The 18,748-nt window shown below is 49.5% G+C and overlaps 1 protein-coding gene across 1 annotated transcript in view; it reads left to right on the top strand.

The window, feature by feature from the left end:
* The window catches only part of RIOK1 (RIO kinase 1), a 94,667-nt gene extending 77,245 nt beyond the window's left edge, over positions 1–17,422 (top strand). The window contains exons 16-17 of the mRNA XM_073567237.1: positions 15,903–16,040; positions 17,037–17,422. Coding sequence (XP_073423338.1) covers positions 15,903–16,040; positions 17,037–17,147 — 249 coding nt within the window. The 3' untranslated portion in view covers positions 17,148–17,422. The remainder of the gene's footprint in view (positions 1–15,902; positions 16,041–17,036) is intronic.
* The last annotated feature ends 1,326 nt before the right edge of the window (positions 17,423–18,748 follow it).

The following is an 18,748-nucleotide window of genomic DNA, read 5'->3' as shown; positions in this document are numbered from 1 at the left end:
TTATTAGGCACAGTAGAATTTCTAAACATTTGATATGTTTTAAAGAACTGGAAATGCTCATTTGTGGAATTTGCAGCATTAGGAGCTCACATTCACTGAACAAAAAAGCTATTTAACTCCAAAACATCCTAACAGGCCAAGTTACATGTTAACATAGGAACCCTTCTTTGATATCACCTTCACAATTCTTGCATCCGTTGTGATTTTTTGGAGAGTTTCTGCTTGTATTTCTTTGCATGAAGTCAGAATAGCCTCCCAGAGCTGCTGTTTGATGTGAGCTGCCTCCCACCCTCATAGATCTTTTGCTTGATGATACTCCAAAGGTTCTCTATAGGGTTGAGGTCAGGGGAAGATGGTGGCTACACCATGAGTTTATCTCCTTTTATGCCCATAGCAGTCAATGACTCAGAGGTATTCTTTGCAGCATGAGATGGTGCATTGTCATGCATGAAGATGATTTTGCTCCTCAAGGCACGTTTCTGCTTTTTATACCATGGAAGAAAGTTGTCAATCAGAAACTCTATATACTTTGCAGAGGTCATTTTCACACCTTCAGGAACCTTAAAGAGCCCTACCAGCTGTTTCCCCATGATTCCAGCCCAAAACATGACTCCTCCACCTCCTTGCTAACGTCGCAGCCTTGTTGGGACATGGTGACCATCCACCAACCATCCACTACTCCATCCATCTGGACCATCCAGGGTTGCTCGACACCCATCAGTAAACAAGACTGTTTGAAAATTAGTCTTCATGTATGTCTGGGCCCGCTGCAACCGTTTCTGCTTGTGAGCACTGTTTAGGGGTGGCCGAATATTAGGTTTATGCACCACAGCAAGCCTTTGAAGGATCCTACACCTTGAGGTTCGAGGGACTCCAAAGGCACCAGCAGCTTCAAATATCTGTTTGCTGGTTTGTAATTGCTTTTTAGCAGCTGCTATCTTAATCTGATGAACTTGCCTGGCAGAAACCTTCCTCATTCTGCCTTTATCAGCACAAACAGAATCAGCCACAAATCTCTTAACAGTACGATGATCACGTTAAAGTTTTTGGGAAATATCTAATGTTTTCATCCCTTGACCAAGGCATTGCACTATTTGATGCTTTTTGGCAGCAGAGCGATCCTTTTTCTTTCCCATGTTACTTGAAAACTCTGGCCTGCTTAATAGTGTGGAACATCCAGTTTTCCTTTTATTGGGCTCACATGGCAAAGTAATTATCACAGGTATCTGAGATTGATTTCCGTGATCCAAAGAACCCTGAGATACAATACCATCAATGGGTTTCATTTCATAAAAAAAAAGAAAAAAACGCTCTGACACTTAAAAACAATTTGCATAATAATTTGGAACATGGTGTATACTCACCCGGGATGGGGGGGCGCGGCGGTCCGGTCCGATGGGTGTCGCAGGTCCAGCTCCTCCCATCTTCTTGCGACGCCGCCCTCCTGCTTGCTTTGTTGCCCTCTGGCATCACGCTTCTGAGCAGACTGAATTTTCTGCCCTGTTGAGGGCAGAGCAAAATACTGCGGTGTGCAGACGCTGGGCCTCTCTGACCTTTCCTGGTACCTGCGCACTGCAGTACTTTGCTCTGCTTTCAACAAGGCAGAGAAGTACACCTGTACAGGAGTGCGATGCCGGGGAGTGACGATGCAAGTAGGAGGATGGCATCGCAAGAAGATGGGAGGCACCGGACCTAGACCTGCGACACCCATTGGACCGGACCGCCCTCCCGGGTGAGTATAATAAAACTTATTTTTCTTATCTTGCAGGTTGGATCGGGGGCTTATCTACAGCATTATAGAATGCTGTAGATAAGCCTTGAAAGGCAGTGGCCGCAACTTATAGCGGCCAAAAGAGGTGACAGATTCCTTTTAAAATAATATCTTGGTTGATGAAATCCGTCTTGTGGTTATTGTTTAATCTTTATTTCTTTATCGCTTCATTGGGGGACACAGGTTACCATGGGTGTATGCTGCTGCTAGGAGGCTGACACTATACAAAATAAGAAAAGTAGCTCCTCCCTCGGCAGTATACACCCACCGACAGGCACCAAGTACCCCAGTTTGTGCTTAGTGTCTGTAGGAGGCGGACCTGGATCTTCCCAGATCTGCAACTAGCCTTTTTCCTTTCAGGTTTTGTTGTTAATCTTTTTCCATTTCTTTTTCAGATACAGCTTCGGGGAAATGGTGTAATTTCTCACCCTGCCTTCCCATATTATGCAGCTGAGCTAGCAGTGTGGTGTTACCCACATCGCATTCCTCAGGCCGCAGGCAGGACTCTATCCCCTACCACCCTCATGGGTGCTTCTGGGTGATAACCGGTGGCTAGTCCTTGCCGATTCCCCTCCTCACCCCTCTCTCCAGAGAGGGCTGAGAGGAAGACTGTGGTCACCGGTGGTGTCCTCCCCCCTTCGCTGAAGGGGTTGATGCCGTCTTCTGCGCTGTAGGAACAGTGCGGGAAGGAAGATATTGTCTCCCAGCGTCCCTCTCCATCCATGGGCCCCTGCGGTATGCCTCCCCAATATGTTCTAAACTGGAAAGAAGACGGGTGCTCCACATAGAAGTCTACGGTACCACAACCCCTCATGGCCGCGCACTTTATTAAAAGGAATCTGTCACCCCTTTTTTGAGATATCATATAATGATATCATTCAGTTGTGTGTCACATAAGGATTCTCCTAGTACTTTTGCTTCCCCCTGACCCCGCACCCTTCATGCATAAATACCTTTTTTATATCGGTTCAGATGCATGTAAACTGCCACAGTCCGGTCTGATGGGCGGGGCTTATTCAACTGCTCCCCCCTCCCTGCCTTGCTCTACACAAGAAGAAATGCTTAGAGCAAGACGGGGGGGGGGAGCAGATGAATAAGCCACGCCCAGCGGACCGGACAGCGGCAGTTTACATACCTTTTATGTACTGGTTCAAATGTATGTAAACTGCCGCTGTCCGGTCCGCTGGGCGTGGCTTATTCACCTGCTCTCCCCCCCCCCCCCTGTCTTGCTCTACGCATTTCTTCTTGTGTAGAGCAAGGCAGGGAGGGGGGAGCAGTTGAATAAGCCCCGCCCATCGGACCGGACCGTGGCAGTTACATACATCTGAACCGATATAAAAAAGGTATTACTCTGTCGCCTCATTGGGGGACAGAGAACCATGGGTGTTATGCTGCTGTCCACTAGGAGGCGACACTATGCATAATCTGAAAAAGATTAACTTTGGCTCCTCCTCTGCAGTATACACCCCTGGACGGCGTCGGCCCTCTCCAGTTTTTGCTTAGTGTGGCAAGGAGGCACACCTTTTTTCTTTTTTCCCTTTCGTCGGAACAGATGAAGAAAAGTGGGTCTCCAGCGAGACTCCCGGCATGGCTCCTTCCTTGGCCCCCTTTTTAGGGGTGCCCAGTTGAAGTGGAGATGGCGGTTCCCCATGTCGCTCCTTCCCCAGTCCCTCGGGTACTGGTCCGAAGTTGACACCCCCCTCCTTCCCCAACCCCCTTCAGGGTCTGGGTTGAGGTTGAGGCAAGGATGAAGACCCCCTGATGGTGACAGATGCACCCTCCCTAATCCCCCGCAGGGGGCATTAGGTTGAGACGCCGCAGGTAGGGTCGGAGTACAGACAGCATTCTGCACCAGGGACCCCAGCCCAGCTGTGGGATCCTGCTGAGGCCGGGGGAGGGTGCAGGCAGACGTGGCACAGCAGAGACAGGTCTTTCTGCTCCCCTGCCTCTGCAGCAGCAGTGGCTCCATGGTGCTCCAGGGACCCCCCACTCAGGTACCGCTAGCCCTGCTGCCCCCACCGCTAGCCAGTCGCCCATTCCGGGGGGGTCCGGTGCAAATCCGACCCCCTCCCGGACTACCGCGCCGCTCTGGAGCCCTCCTGGGCATCAGGCCTCTAATCTAGACCGCGGCTTCGGCCTAGCCGAAGCCGCCGCCTTTTCCCCGCCCCTCGGATGACTAAAATGACACGCTGGAGTGTCATAGAAGGGGCGGATTGAGGCAGAAAGGGCGCGTTTTTACAAGCCCAGCGCGCCCTTTTCAGCTCTCCGCCCCCTCCTCCCTCTCCTCAGAGTCCCGGTGGCCATTTTTTTTTGGATGAGATCCAGGAGAGGAGCATCACAGCGGTCTCCGGGGGGCACAGAACTGGGATCTGTCGGCGCTGGACCTAGGGGCACACCGGTGGGGTAAGCTCACAGCTGGGTTTTCATTACTCAGCTGTGAATCCATACTTCCTAGAAGGCTCTCTGTGGGTTCCCTCTGCGTAGCCACCCCTGTACGATCCCTGATAGCCAGCCTCTGTGCACTATGCCGGGCTCAAGGAAGAGAACCAGGCAGGAATGTTTCTATGCATTCTGCACAGCCTGCAAAGCCACGCTCCCTAGTGGTAGCACGTATCCGCACTGCCGGGACTGCATCCAGAACTCTGGGTCAGAACCCCAGGGAGTCCCTACTGACGCTTCAGTGTCACAGGCCACGCCGGAATGGGCAACTCAGATGTCACAGTCTATGACACAGTCCATAGACAACCTAACTGCCGCATTGCTGCAAGCTCTGCAGAGTCGGGCCCCGGCTATGGACGTTACACAGCAAACAGACAGCTTGTCTCAGGAACATGCTGCTTCCGACTCTCACAGACGTAAGCGGACCAACAGGTCTCGATCACCTGAGTCGGCCTATAGCACAAGGTCGTCCCCCCCCCCCCCCCCCCCCAGGGAGAGACAGCGTCATTCCAGGTCTCCTAGGCAGTCCCCTGTCACAGACAGACAGTGCAATTTACCACAGAGATCCCCCACCACAGAAGACCCCTGCCCCAGGTCGCCCTCCAGGGATCACCTTAGTGAGGCACAGGATTCGGAGGGCATCTGTGACTCCGACTCAGATAACGAAACGGAGAGGTCCATGGTACCTTCTCCCCCTAGCAATACAGCGCTAGTTGAGGACATAATCTCTGCCATTCATCGGGTGCTAAAAATTCCAGAGTCGGCCCCAGAAGTCCCAGAACATAGGATTTGCTTCGAAAGTGTTCAGAAACCACCTAAGGTCTTCCCTAATCACCATGAGTTTGAGGAAATACTTACCAAACAGTTTGCGCAGCCTGAGAAAAAATTTGCTAATCGCAAATATTTGGAAGCGAAGTACTCCTTCCCACAGACAGACACCAAACAATGGACAGATCCACCTGAAGTGGACCCCCCGGTTTCTAGGCTAGCAGCGCAGACCTTACTCTCTCTGCCAGATAGCTCAACCCTCAGGGACGCAGCAGACCGGCAAGTAGAACGCATGGCTCGTTCTATTTTCGAAGCGGCAGGCGCCTCTCTGGGCCCTGCGTTTGCTTCAGTTTGGGCGCCCAAGGCCATCCTGGCTTGGGCCAAAAAACTACAGGGGGGTCTTCAAGCTTCAAATCCCGAGCTCTCAGACCAAGCGGTCCAGATAGCAGTGGTAGCAGACTACATGCTTCATGCAGCCCTGGATTCCGCAAGAGGTGTAGCGGGAATAGCATCAAACGCCATCACAATCCGACGCATCCTCTGGCTGCGAGAATGGAAAGCGGATGCGGCCTCAAAGAAGTCCCTCACGCGACTTCCGTATCTTACTGGAAGACTTTTCGGCGAAAAGCTGGACACAATGATAGCCAATGCCACTGGGGGTAAGAGTACCTCTCTCCCTCAACTAAAACCGAAACGCACGTTTAAACGAAGAAACCAGACGCGATTCCAATCCTTTCGGAATTCCTCGGGCTGGTCCGTCTCGCGCCCAGCGCAAAACCGTAACCGCTCTCCACACAGGGACAACCCACGGACGCAGCAGCAACCGGACAGGTCTTGGCAGTCGAAAGCAGGCCAAGCGAAACCCAAGGGAGGAAAACCTCAGAACTTCGCTTCATCATGACTCACGAACTCCGGAAGACACACCACCAGTAGGAGGGCGACTTTTACTCTTTCAGCAAGTCTGGCTGCCTATTACAGAAGACAGGTGGGTCAGGGAAATAGTGTCTTCCGGATACAAGATAGAGTTCAGTTCCGCTCCACCGAACCGGTTCTTCCTTTCTATTCCTCCAACACCACCAGACAAGGCTCGTGCTTTCCACCAAGCGGTCTCCTCTTTCCTTCAAGCAGGAGTTGTGGTGCCGGTTCCCGCGAACGAGAGATTCCGAGGGTTCTACTCAAATCTGTTCGTAGTCCCCAAGAAAGGAGGCAGCGTCCGACCCATACTGGGCCTAAAACAGCTCAACAATTACGTACGGGTCCGTCACTTCCGCATGGAGTCCCTCCGGTCCATCATTGCATCCATGGAGCAGGGAGAATACCTTGCCTCCATAGACATACAGGATGCGTATCTGCACATACCAATTGCACCCCGCCCACCAAAGGTTTCTCTGGTTCGCGGTCAACCAAAACCACTACCAGTTTGTCGCCCTTCCGTTCGGACTCGCCACGGCTCCAAGAACGTTCACCAAGGTCATGGCGGCCACCATGGACGTTCTGCACTCAAGAGGCATTCTAGTCATCCTGTACCTGGACGACCTCCTCATCAAGTCTCCCACTTTCAAAGACTGCGAGGTCAGTGTCTCAATCACAATAGACACACTGAGTCGCCTGGGATGGCTAGTCAACCTACAGAAATCGTCGACTATCCCAAGTCAGACTCTAACATTCCTGGGAATGTTGTTCGACACCTCCAGGGGCCTGGTGCTCCTTCCCAAGGACAAGACACTGGCCATCCGTCTGGGAGTTCGTACACTCCTTCGCAGTCCTCCTCGATCTCTCCGGTTTGCCATGAGAGTCCTCGGCCGAATGGCAGCAGCAATAGAGGCAGTGCCATTTGCCCAGTTTCACCTCAGGGTCCTTCAACTAGCCATACTCAGCTCTTGGGACAGGAATCCCTTCTCCCTCGACAGGGAGTTCAGGTTGACGTCGTCAACCAGGAGGTCCCTGCATTGGTGGCTCAAACCAACCTCGCTTACACGAGGGAAGCCCTTTCTCTCAGGACAATGGAAGATCCTGACTACCGATGCAAGCCTGACAGGCTGGGGGGCGGTGCACCTACATCACAGGGCACAAGGCAAGTGGTCACCGAGGGAAGTGACATTGCCCATCAATATTCTGGAAATCAGGGCCATCCTCTTGGCACTGAGAGCCTTTCATCACTTGCTTGCAGCCTCGCACATACGGATACAGTCGGACAATGCCACGGCTGTGGCATACGTGAACCACCAAGGCGGGACCCGCAGCGCCCAGGCGATGAGAGAAGTGGCGCATATCCTCCGCTGTGCTGAAGTCACGAGGTCGGTACTTTCTGCGGTCCACATTCCGGGTGTAGAAAACTGGGAAGCCGACTTCCTCAGCAGGCAAGGAATGGACTCGGGGGAGTGGTCTCTCCATCCCGAGATTTTTTACCAGATCTGTCAACGCTGGGGAACCCCGGAGGTGGACCTAATGGCATCCCATCTCAATACCAAGGTCCCCAATTTCATGGCCAGGACACACGACCCGCGGTCGCTCGGAGCGGATGCCCTGGTCCAGGACTGGTCCCAGTTCCGACTCCTATACATTTTTCCACCCCTCCCCCTAATCTCCAGGGTCGTGAGGAAGATCAAGCAAGAGGGAGTTCCAACCATCCTCATCGCGCCAGACTGGCCCAGATGTACATGGTACGCCGACATCGTTCAACTTACAGCAGATGTCCCCTGGCGTCTACCCGACCGTCACGACCTTCTGTCTCAAGGTCCGTTTTTCCATCAGAATTCAGGGGCTCTCAATTTGACGGCATGGCCCTTGAAACCTGGATTCTAACCCAGGCAGGTTTTTCACCGGCAGTCATTGCGACTATGATCAGGGCAAGGAAGCCTGCCTTCGCCAAGATCTATTATCGTACCTGGAGAGCTTTCTTTTCTTGGTGCGAATCTCATGGACAAGTCCCACTCCCTTATTCCCTCCCGAAGGTACTAGGTTTTCTTCAATCGGGTCTAGACGCCAAGCTCTCCTTAGGCTCGCTTAAGAGTCAGGTGTCGGCGCTTTCAGTCCTTTTAAAAGCGCATTGCTAATAAACCGCAAGTAAGGACTTTCATCCAGGGAGTTTCCCGATTGGTTCCTCCCTACAGACGTCCGCTGGATACATGGGACCTCAATCTGGTCCTGACAGCATTGCAAGCTCCACCCTTCGAACCTCTTAGAGGAGTTCCACTCTCCATTCTGTCTCAGAAAGTGGTTTTTCTAGTGGCGATCACCTCGTTACGCAGAGTGTCGGAATTGTCAGCACTTTCCTGCAGACGGCCTTTCCTAGCCTTTCACCAGGACAAGGTGGTTCTCCGCACGGTACCATCCTTCCTTCCGAAGGTTGTGTCCAACTTTCACCTCAATGAGGAGATTTCACTGCCATCCCTTTGCCCGGTTATGGTTCATAGAGTGGAGAAGGCTCTGCATACGCTTGACCTCGTCAGAGCATTGCGGATTTACGTGTCCAGGACTGCACCTTTCCGGAAGTCTGATTCCCTCTTCATTCTTCCAGAGGGTAGTCGCAAGGGACTGACGGCTTCCAAGGCTACCCTTGCCAGGTGGATCAAGTCCACCATACATGAGGCCTACCGACCTAACAGTTCCCCTCTTCCGGTCGGTATCACGGCACACTCTACGCGGGCAGTAGGGGCTCCTGGGCCATTCGGCACCAGGCTTCGGCACAAGAAGTGTGTAAGGCGGAGTTGGACTAGCCTACACACGTTTACGAAACACTACAGTGTTCATACCCAGTCCTCAGCGGATGCGAGCCTGGGTAGACTGGTTCTGCAGGCGGCAGTGCCCCAAATTTAGGGACCTGCTAGCACAATATTCGTCCATTGCTTCCCACCCAGGGACTGCTTTGGGACATCCCATGGTTCTGTGTCCCCCAATGAGGCGACAGAGTAAAGGAGATTTTTGTGTACTCACCGTAAAATCTTTCTCTTAGCCTCTAATTGGGGGACACAGCTCCCACCCTGTTGCCCTTATGGGCTGTTGTTTACGGTTGAGTTCTCATATTGTTCTTTGAGCTCGTACATAGTAGCCTTCTTACAGGCATGGTTATGTTATTTGGTTATGTTCCTCCTAATGCTTTTGCACAAAACTGGAGAGGGCTGGCGCCGTCCAGGGGTGTATACTGCAGAGGAGGAGCCATAGTTAATCTTTTTCAGATTATGCATAGTGTCGCCTCCTAGTGGACAGCAGCATAACACCCATGGTTCTGTGTCCCCCAATTAGAGGCTAAGAGAAAGAGATTTTACGGTGAGTACACAAAAATCTCCTTTTATGCATGAAAGGTGTGGGGTCAGGGGGAAGCAAAAGTACTAAGAGAATCCTTATGTGACACACAATTGAATGATATCATTATATGATATCTCAAAAAAGGGGTGACATATTCCCTTTAATAGCAGCTTCATAGTTTACTCAGCGCCTGGGCCCTGCGGTGTCCCCAATCTCTAGTACATAGCGCTGTTCCTCTGTCTGGCGCCGGCATCACTTTCATTTTCACAGGGGTTTTCCCTGTTCAGCAAGCGCTTTTTTTTTTTTTTTTGGCCCTTATTTTTTCCCTCCATAGTCAGGCCTGGAAGCCCGCATGATGCACTCCCCTCTCCCTCAGTATCGTGCCAGTCGTACACTAGCCATGCCCACCGCTAAGGTCCTTCACTGCTCCAGCGTCATAACGCTGCCCAGCACCTCGTGCACTACCCTGGCAGCCCACGGACTTACTAATGGGGGGACACAGTCACGTCCTGCTTGCTGCGGATCGCTGGTATCGGGTAGGCTCTATTCTTCTCCCTGGGCCACTTTATAGCGGTCCCCTGCAGTATCTTTACTTCACTAGAGAGTTACTCGCTCCCCTGCAATATCTTTACCTCACGATAATGTTACTCGCTCCCCTGCAGTATCTTTACCTCACTAGAGTGTTACTCTCTACATATGCCCAACTCCACAAGGGGTCCCCTTGCTAGGCATACCATAACTCATACGCCTGTGCACGCTGTAAAAAAAAAAAGTGGACGTCAGGTCGGTCGTCTCTGCCCGTCCTGCAGTACCTCCACCATGTCTGCCCCACAGGAGCACACTGACTCCCAGGATGAGAGCACTCCCGCTCCACCGAAGTGGGCCGTTGCAATGTCTGTCGTCCACAGACCTGACTGAAGTGGTATCCCAGTCCCTGGTCCAGGTCTTAACACGACTTCCACAGCCGTCTACAGCCACCAGTGCTCCGACCGCCTCTCATGACGAGCCGTCAACATCTGACCGCGACCTCCAAAGGGACAGGCTGGGTCGGAATTCAAGGAAGCGGGCTCTGTCTGGCTCTTCTTCCAGCTCACCAGGACCCTCTGCTACATCCAGGCTGCTTTCCTCGTCCCAGCTCCCCTCCTCGGAGGAGGACCTTGGGTCAGATATAGATTCACGGACCAGATATGACTCTTCCACAGCTATGTACAGCCACCAGTGCTCCGACCGCCTCTCACGGCGAGTCACCAGCACCTGACCATCCTACAAACGGACAGACCGGGTAGGAGTTGAAGGAAGAGGGCTCTGTCTGGCTCTTCTTCCAGCTCTCCAAGACCTCCGCATCATCCAGGCTGCTCTCTTCGTCCCAAATCCCCTCTCTGAGGAGGATCTTGGGTCAAATATAGATTCACGGTCCGGGTATGACTCAGACACAGCCCTCACGTACATGGTAGATAGCCTTATGTCGGCTATTATCCAAACACTCATGCTAAAGGAGGATGAGAGACTTCCTCCTGACCCGAACCTTTCCAGATCAATAAGAGTTCCAGGCTAACTTGAGCAAACACTGGGAACATCTAGAAAAGCATTCTTCAGGACAAAATCAGTGCTCCTCATAAAGTGGGCTGAGTCCCCTAAGGTGGATTCGCCGGTTTTCTCGCCCTTCTTCCAAGACAGTTCTATCGCTACCAGACAGTGCGTCACTGAAGGATTCGACAGACAGTCAGATCGAATCACTGTCCAAATTTATTTTTGAGGCCACTGGCGTCCTCTCTCTGTCCCAACTTCGCCTCAACTTAGGTGGCGAAAGCCATGTCAGCCTGGGCAAAGATACTCTGTAAGGGTATCTTAGCATCACCTCCTCAAGTTGAGCTAGCTGAATTAGGGACGAAATTGATCATGCCGCCAAATACCTTCTAGCTGCCTCAGTGATGCAGCCGGGTGTTCTGCAAGAGCAAACAGTAACATCATGGCCATACGCCGCATCCTTTGGTTGAAAACATGGAATGCGGACACCATCTCTAAGAAGTCCTTTTTTAACAGGAAGGTTCCCCAGCTGTTTTAGGTTCTCTCAACCTTTCCATTCTTTGGAAAGTTCCCCACAGCAGGACCGTCCTTCTACCTCCGGAGAAGGGAGGAGACCATCATTCAAACCCTCGCCCCACTGGCAACCAAGGGCAGGACCCCCAAGCCCTCAGGTTCCCGCTCCAGCAGATTTTCTTCCAAGTGTTGGGTCACCCCCACCTGGAGGTCTTTCCAGGGTGGGAGGCAGACTTCTTTCCTTCAGGGATGAGTGGCTGTCGGTTGTTGATGGCGCCTGGGTAAGGGAAATCATCGCTTCCGGTTACAAGATAAAATTTCTTCACTCCCAGTGAGACATTTTTCTGTCTCGCCTACCAATACAGCCATCTCAGACACCAGTTTTTCCTCCATGCTGTCTCTTCCCTCCTATCCAATTCGGGAGGCGTATCTCCACATCCTTATTTGTGTACAGTACCAAAGGTTCCTTCGATTTGCTTTCCTTTAGGATCACTATCAATTCACGGCTCTTTCCTTCGGCCTCAGGGTCCTCACAGAGGTCATGGCAACTATCATAGCCATCCTTTGCCCCAGGGGGATTCTAATATTTCTTTACCTGGACGATCTGCTAATCAAAGGCCGTCCCGCCGAGATTGCGTTCAGAATCTACAGATTACTCTGGGCACTCTGACCCGCCTCGGCTGGATAATCCTCAGTGACTATTTTCCCTGGGCATGGAGTTCCACATGAACCTTACGAGGGACAAGTTTTCCTCTCTCACAAAAGGAATCCGAACCCTGAAACGCACAAACCTCAATCCCCTTTGGCCCTGCATCAGGTTCCTAGGGTAGATGATGGCCACCATGGTAGCCGTCCCCTTTGTCCGCTTCAACACCCGTTCTTTTCTCCTGTCCCTACTCTCTGCCTGGGACAAGGCTTCAGTCTCTATGGACCGACCCATACTCTAGCCTCTCAAGGTGAGGCCGTGGGGGACGTTGCCTTCGTCAGTCCTGCACGGGAGATTTTCTCCCTCTTCAGCAGCAGGTGATCAGCACCGACGCCAGTCTTTTCGAATGGGGTGCGGTATACCATCGAAAACAGCGCAAGGGCACTGAATCCGTCAAGAAGCCATTCTGGAAATCAAAAATGGAAGTTTCTGTAGTGTAGTGGTTATCACGTTTTCCCTTACACGAGAAAGGTCGGCAGAAGCACACAATCTTCCTTGCCATCTTCCGTGGGCAAGCCCTTCTTGCGGGCAAACCAGTCCGCATTAATTCGGACAACGCCGCAGCTGTGGCGTACATAACCCACTAGGCGGAACTCGCAGCAAACGGGTAATGACGGGAAATGGCAAGGATCCTACGTTTGTCAGAACGTTATGTCCTGGCTATCTCAGCCGTTCAATCCCGGGGGTGGGAAAGTGGGCGGCCAACTTCCTAAGCCACCAGAGCCTAGCATCAGGCGAGCGGTCTTTCCACCCCACGATCTTCAGCTCGATCTGTCATCGGCAGGGTACTCTGGATGTTGACCTCACGGCGTCTTGAATGAACCACAAGGTTCCTCGGTTTGTAGCCAGGGACCCTCTGGCCGTCGGTTGCCACGCACTGGTGATTCTGTGGTCCCAGTTTCGACTCTCATCTGTTTCCGCCTGCCTTGACCATCAGAGTGATTAAAAAAAAAAATAAAATAAATCAGAAGGCATTCAAGTCATTCTGATTTCACGAGACTGACCAAGACATTAGTATGCGGAGCTGGTAGGCATGCTCTCGGACGTCTCCAGGAGGCTCCCAGACCGTCCAGATCTTCTCTCGCAAGGCCCCCTCGGCCACCAGAGTTCTCAGTCTCTGAGTTTAACACAGCAGTTGAGGCCGCGGTTCTAAGGGAATCTGGTTTTTATCCACCACGTCATTTAAGCCATGATCAGAGCTAGTAAACCAGCCTCCTCCCGAATTTACCATAGGTACTGGAAAGCTTTTTTCTGATGGTGCGACGTCAACAAAGTTTGCCCAATATCTTTCTCCCTTCCATCCATTCTTGGCTTTCTTCAATCTGGTCTACACTCAGGCCTGTCCTTTAGTACCCTACAGGCCAGGTCTCGGCTTTGTCGATTCTTTCCCAGAGGGATCTGGAATCTATGCCACAGGTTAAGGCCTCACTCCAGGGAGTTGCCCTTTTGGCCCCACCCCACCTTCCTCCGATGGATCCGTGTCATCTTAACCTCGTCCTAAGCGTTCCCCAAAGCGTGCCTTTCGAGCCCATTCAGAACTTTCCAAATTCCCTCCTTTCATGGAAAGTGACCCTCCTAGTTACCATTACGTCCATTAGGAGAGTTTCTGACCTTGCGTCCTTATCTTGTCTTTCCTTCCCAAGGTAGTCTCTTCTTTCCACATCAACGAGGACATCTTCCTTTCCTCCTTTTTGTCCTTCTCCTGCGCACCCACTGGGGAAGTCTCTCCACAAGCTGGATGCGGTCAGAGCTATTTGAGTCTATCTTTCTGCAACAAGTCTCTCTTCGTCAATTCGACTTCCTGCTTCTCATCTCTGAATGTCGCTGGAAGGAGCTCCCAGCTTCCAATTCCACAATCGCTTGTTGGATTCGTTCTGCGATACTGGAAGCATAACGTGCTCAGGACAAATGGCTCCCTTTGGGAGTGAGAACCCACTCCACCCGAACTGTAGGGGCTTCTTGGGCTGTCTGTCACCAAGCTTCGACTGTACAGATGTTCAGGGCCGAGACCTGGTCGTCCTTGCGAGGTTCTACAGGGTTCATACCCAGGCCTCGTCCGATGCAAGTTTAAGTAGAAAGGTACCGCAGGTGTCGGTATCCAACCGACCTAAGACCTTTCTTCACGTTGCTTAAGTTCTTTTTCCCACCCTTGGGACTGCTTTGGGACGTCCCATGGTAACCTGTGTCCCCCAATGAAGCGATAAAGAAAGGATTGGTACTCACTGTAAAATCTTTGTTGGAGCCTTCATTGGGGGACACAGCACCCTTCCTGTTTAAGATGTACCATGTTGGGCCTACAAGCCTCTTGTTGGGTTAGTACATATTTTGTGAGTTCATGTTACTTCTCTTACTGCTTCTTTCACCAACTGAGGTACGTGGTGCCTGTCGGTGGGTGTATACTGCCGAGGGAGGAGCTACTTTTCTTATTTTGCATAGTGTCAGCCTCCTAGCAGCAGCAGCATACACCCATGGTAACCTGTTTCCCCCTATGAAGGCTCCAAGAAATAGATTTTCCGGTGAGTACCAAAAATCCTTCTTTTCAGTTTTGTGTTAATGAGATTCTCGTGTTCTAAGGCGGGGTTGGTGTTTGTGTGCTCTGATTTAGATATATAAAGTCCTCTCAGTGAGCGAAACAAAATAGGAATCTTGTGGGTATGATACCTTTTAATGGCTAACAAATAATAGTGAATGATGTTACAGAGCAAGCTTTCGGGACTGCTTACGTCCCTTCATCAGGCTGATATGAAGGGACATAAGCAGTCCTGAAAGCTTGCTTTGTTACATCATTCACTATTTGTTAGCCATTATAAGGTATCATACCCACAAGATTCCTATTTTGTTTCTCTCACTGAGAACATTTTATATATTTTTTTCTACTGGCTAACACGGTACCAAACCACTTTTTTTCGTTTTTCTGATTTAGATATTCATAATGCAGTCTGCTGACTGGTCACTGATCTCTCACTGACCTGCCCCCTACTGCGCGGGTGGCGCCATCTTGGAGGAGGATTTTTTTTTCTTCTCCAGTAAGATGGCGCTGCAGGCGCATGTGTAGTAGCAGCTGTCAGATCACAGCTACACCGATAGCAGCTACTGCGCAGGCGCATCGGGCTCCATTTTCAAGAAGGGTTTTTTTTTCTTCTTTTTCTCTAGCTGAATAACTTGAATAAAATGTATTATTGGCACATAAAACATGCGATTTTGCTGCAAAACAGATGCCACGGCCGGCACCTGCCTGCAGAAGGTTTTTTTTTCGTTTACTTATGTACATATATTCATTATGCAAACTAGGGGGCAGGTCATTGAGGGATCGGTGACCTGTTAGCAGTCTGCATTATGAATAGCTAATCAGAGCATACACCAACCCCGCTTTAGGTCACCAGAATCTCATTAACACAAAACTGAAAATAAAGATTAAATAACAATAAGACGAATTTCATCAACCAGGGTATCATTTTATTCAGTCTCCACTGTATATAAATAAGGTTTCTTCAAATATTTTTTTATATTAGCCTGATGAAGGGAGGTAAGCAGTCCCGAAAGCTTGCTTTGTAATATCATTCAATATTATTAGTTAGCCATTAAAAGGTATCATACCCACAAGATTCCTATTTTGTTTCTCTCACTGAGAGCACTTTATATATTTTATTCAGTATAAAGACGCCGATCTGACACTCTGTGTAGGTCACTGTGCACAGTCCTGCTGACAGGTTCCCTTTATTATGTTGATGGGGAGGGATGGTAAAACCAATTATATAGATTCCCTGCACTTGTAATTTAAGGAACTGAGAAAGTGTGTTCTTGCCCTTATGAATGAAGAGGATTTGGGGAAAGGATATTCACCATGTACATGGTCTGCTCATTTCTCATTTGTAATAAATAATAACTGGTGATTCTCATAGCCTTTTGTATTACATCTTGTTTGTCCAGGTACCAGCTTTGCTCCAAAAAAGTGATGAACAACATGATGAATCAGGTTCTGATGCCGATAGTGGTGAGGAGTCCGGGTCAGATGTCGATGATGATCATCCCAAAGATCAAGACCCTGCGTCCGAAATAGATAAAAAGGTTTGTTGGTTGCCATGTTTATTCCTTAAAATGTTAATGTGTCTTTTGTGTTGGCTACCTTGACAGAAATGGGTCTTTTAAAGCCAGATCAGCTTGTAATCTGCCCCAACTAACCGCAGTTCCTATCTTCACTTTTTATTTATTTTTCAAATGCCTAATTATGGACCAACAATGTAAGACTAGTGGTGACATTAGGCGGCAGTGAGAGAGACCATGTTATCCTGCAGTTCTTGGATTACTTTGTAACAAGAATGGTCTTCGCTTGGCACATTTGCCTCTAGCTTACTGAGGACCTCTTTGTGTAAGGATTATTTTCAGGCTGTATATACTTTATGTGAAGCGTTGCATTTCGTGCTGTGTTCTTTGATTCCACTGTTGAAGATATGCTTGGAATTTTTGTACGCTTACATACAATTTTAAACACTTGGTGATTGAAACAGTTTTTGCTTTTTCCAACTCACAAGAGTCATAACTTTTTTTTTTTTTGTTTGTTTTTTCGTCGACGTAGTGGAAAAAAAAATCAAAATGGAGTGTAATGGTAAATATACTGTATATAAACACACTTTTGTCACTGTTTTTCGGTTTTGTTTTTCATAGTGACTTTACAACATGAGCCTTAGTGTGCACACTGCTCACTGTCAGGATTCTCTGGTGTTGCCAGTGAGTGGGGTTAGTCATGTGACCGCAAGTATGCGATTTGCATATATGCGGTCACGTACTGACTAGACGTGCTCAGCCTCACTCAATAAAAATGAACTGAGTGAGGCCAAGCAGTCCCAAGCGCTCACTTTACATGCAGTGCCACTGAACGGTGCCTGAATGCAGAGTGAAAGCTCCCTTAGGTTTATTTCTTTGTATATTCCACTGTTTTCTGCCTTGAATTTGCTGATTCCGTTTTATGCCTCTCTGCCAAGTCTTTTGTTTCTTTGGCTACCAGTTTGTTTTCCTGTGACATTGAATGTGTTGCTGTCAGCATTTTATGCTTCTTTTCAATAGGAAAGGAAAAAAATGGTCAAAGATGCACAGAGGGAGAAAAGGAAAAACAAGATCCCGAAACATGTGAAGAAGAGGAAAGAAAAGACAGCGAAAGCAAAAAAAGGCAAATAGACTGTGTGCTAATGTACAGCGGGGGGGACTAATTTGGTATGATTCATCCATCTTACAGATGAGCTGGCGGAATACACTGTGTGTATAGGAACACAATAACAAACATTATGTTTTAGCAGGTAATAAAACATTTTGCCAGGTTGCATACTGGCTTCTTTCAGTATAAATTAAACAATAAAAGCAAAGTTTTCTAACTTTTCGATATACTGTACATATGAGTGTAAACAGTTACGGTACATAATAAATGAGAATTGCTCGTTTCTCTTTTAAAGGTGGATGCTTTGCAATTTTTCTTTTCATATTAATAATTGATCAACTCTTTTTTAATATAAAATTAAATGTACTGCTTTAACATTTTGTTTATTTTTTTTCTCCAGTGGCTGCCATTTTTATATGCTGGCGTGTAAGTGTCACTAACACCACAAATACGGCAGCCCCTGGGCATAGGAGACTGCAGTAAGTGTCTGGTCAGATCTCCTTCATTGCAGCTGCCTCCAGCCCCGCGGGTAGCTCGTCCAGTTTACAGCTATGAGGGATTCAGACGCCATTTTATTGTAGTCCAGAGCAGTGCTCTAAGATACAGTTTCCCTCTGTCACCGCTCAGTGTTCAGCGAGAGTGGTGACAAGAGGTGCTGGAAGGCAAGTGAGGGGTAGTCGGTAGCCTGATGTACTACTAGCAGGTTATCGAGCTGCTCTTACCACTGGAACTGATCAGTGCGGTTCTCTCTCTGTCCTATAATGTGTAAACTCTTATGATCAACGGGGCTCTCTTTTCTCTCAGTCCTATAGTGTGTAAACTCTTATGGTCAGAGGGGTTCTCTCTTTTCTCGCTCTCTCCTGTAGTGTATAAATTCATATGCTCAGCAAGTTTCTCTCTTTTCTCTCTCCTGTTGTATGTAAACTGTTATGGTCAGTGGGGTTCTCTTTTCTCTCGCTTTCATGTAGTGTAGAAATTCATATGGTCAGCAGGGTGTTCTCTTTTCTCTCCTATAGTGTATAAACTCTTATGGTCAGCGGGGTTCTCTTTCTCCTGGTCAGCGGGGTTCTCTCTTTTCTCGCTCTTTCCTGTAGTGTATAAACTCTTATGGTCAGCAGGGTGTTGTCTTTTCTCGCTCTCTCCTATAGTGTGTAAACTCTTATGATCAGCGGGGTTTAGTTATGAGCGAGTATACTTATTGCTCGGGTTTCCCCAAGTATGCTCGGAGACGTGGCATGCCAGTATACTCTGAGGACACCCGAGCATACTTGGGGAAACCAGAGCCAACGGGTATACTCGCTCATCACTAACTGGGTTCTCTTTTCTTTCTCCTGGTCATCGGGGTTCTCTCTTTTCTCGCTCTTTCCTGTAGTGCAGGGGTTGGGAACCTCAGGCCCCAGGGCCATTTACGGCCCTCGATGACCTTTTATCAGGCCCCCTGAGCAGATTCTCAGGGACTGCATTCTTGGGCAGGGAGCTGTATTTTGATTGCCACAAGCTCATTAATTTCTGCTTGTTCTGTTAGCACACACACGCGCAGTGTTCACTACCGAGCATTGAAGGGCATGCAATGAAAGTCAGGATGTACTTTATGGGCGGAGTTTGTACGGCCCCCGTAGGATGG

The sequence above is a fragment of the Dendrobates tinctorius genome, unplaced genomic scaffold (genome assembly GCF_039654945.1).
Source record: "Dendrobates tinctorius isolate UK_male_01 unplaced genomic scaffold, ASM3965494v1 ptg000004l, whole genome shotgun sequence".
Lineage (NCBI taxonomy): Eukaryota > Metazoa > Chordata > Amphibia > Anura > Dendrobatidae > Dendrobates > Dendrobates tinctorius.
The sequence above is the reverse complement of the archived record's forward strand: the minus strand, read 5'-3'. Positions and strand labels throughout refer to the sequence as shown.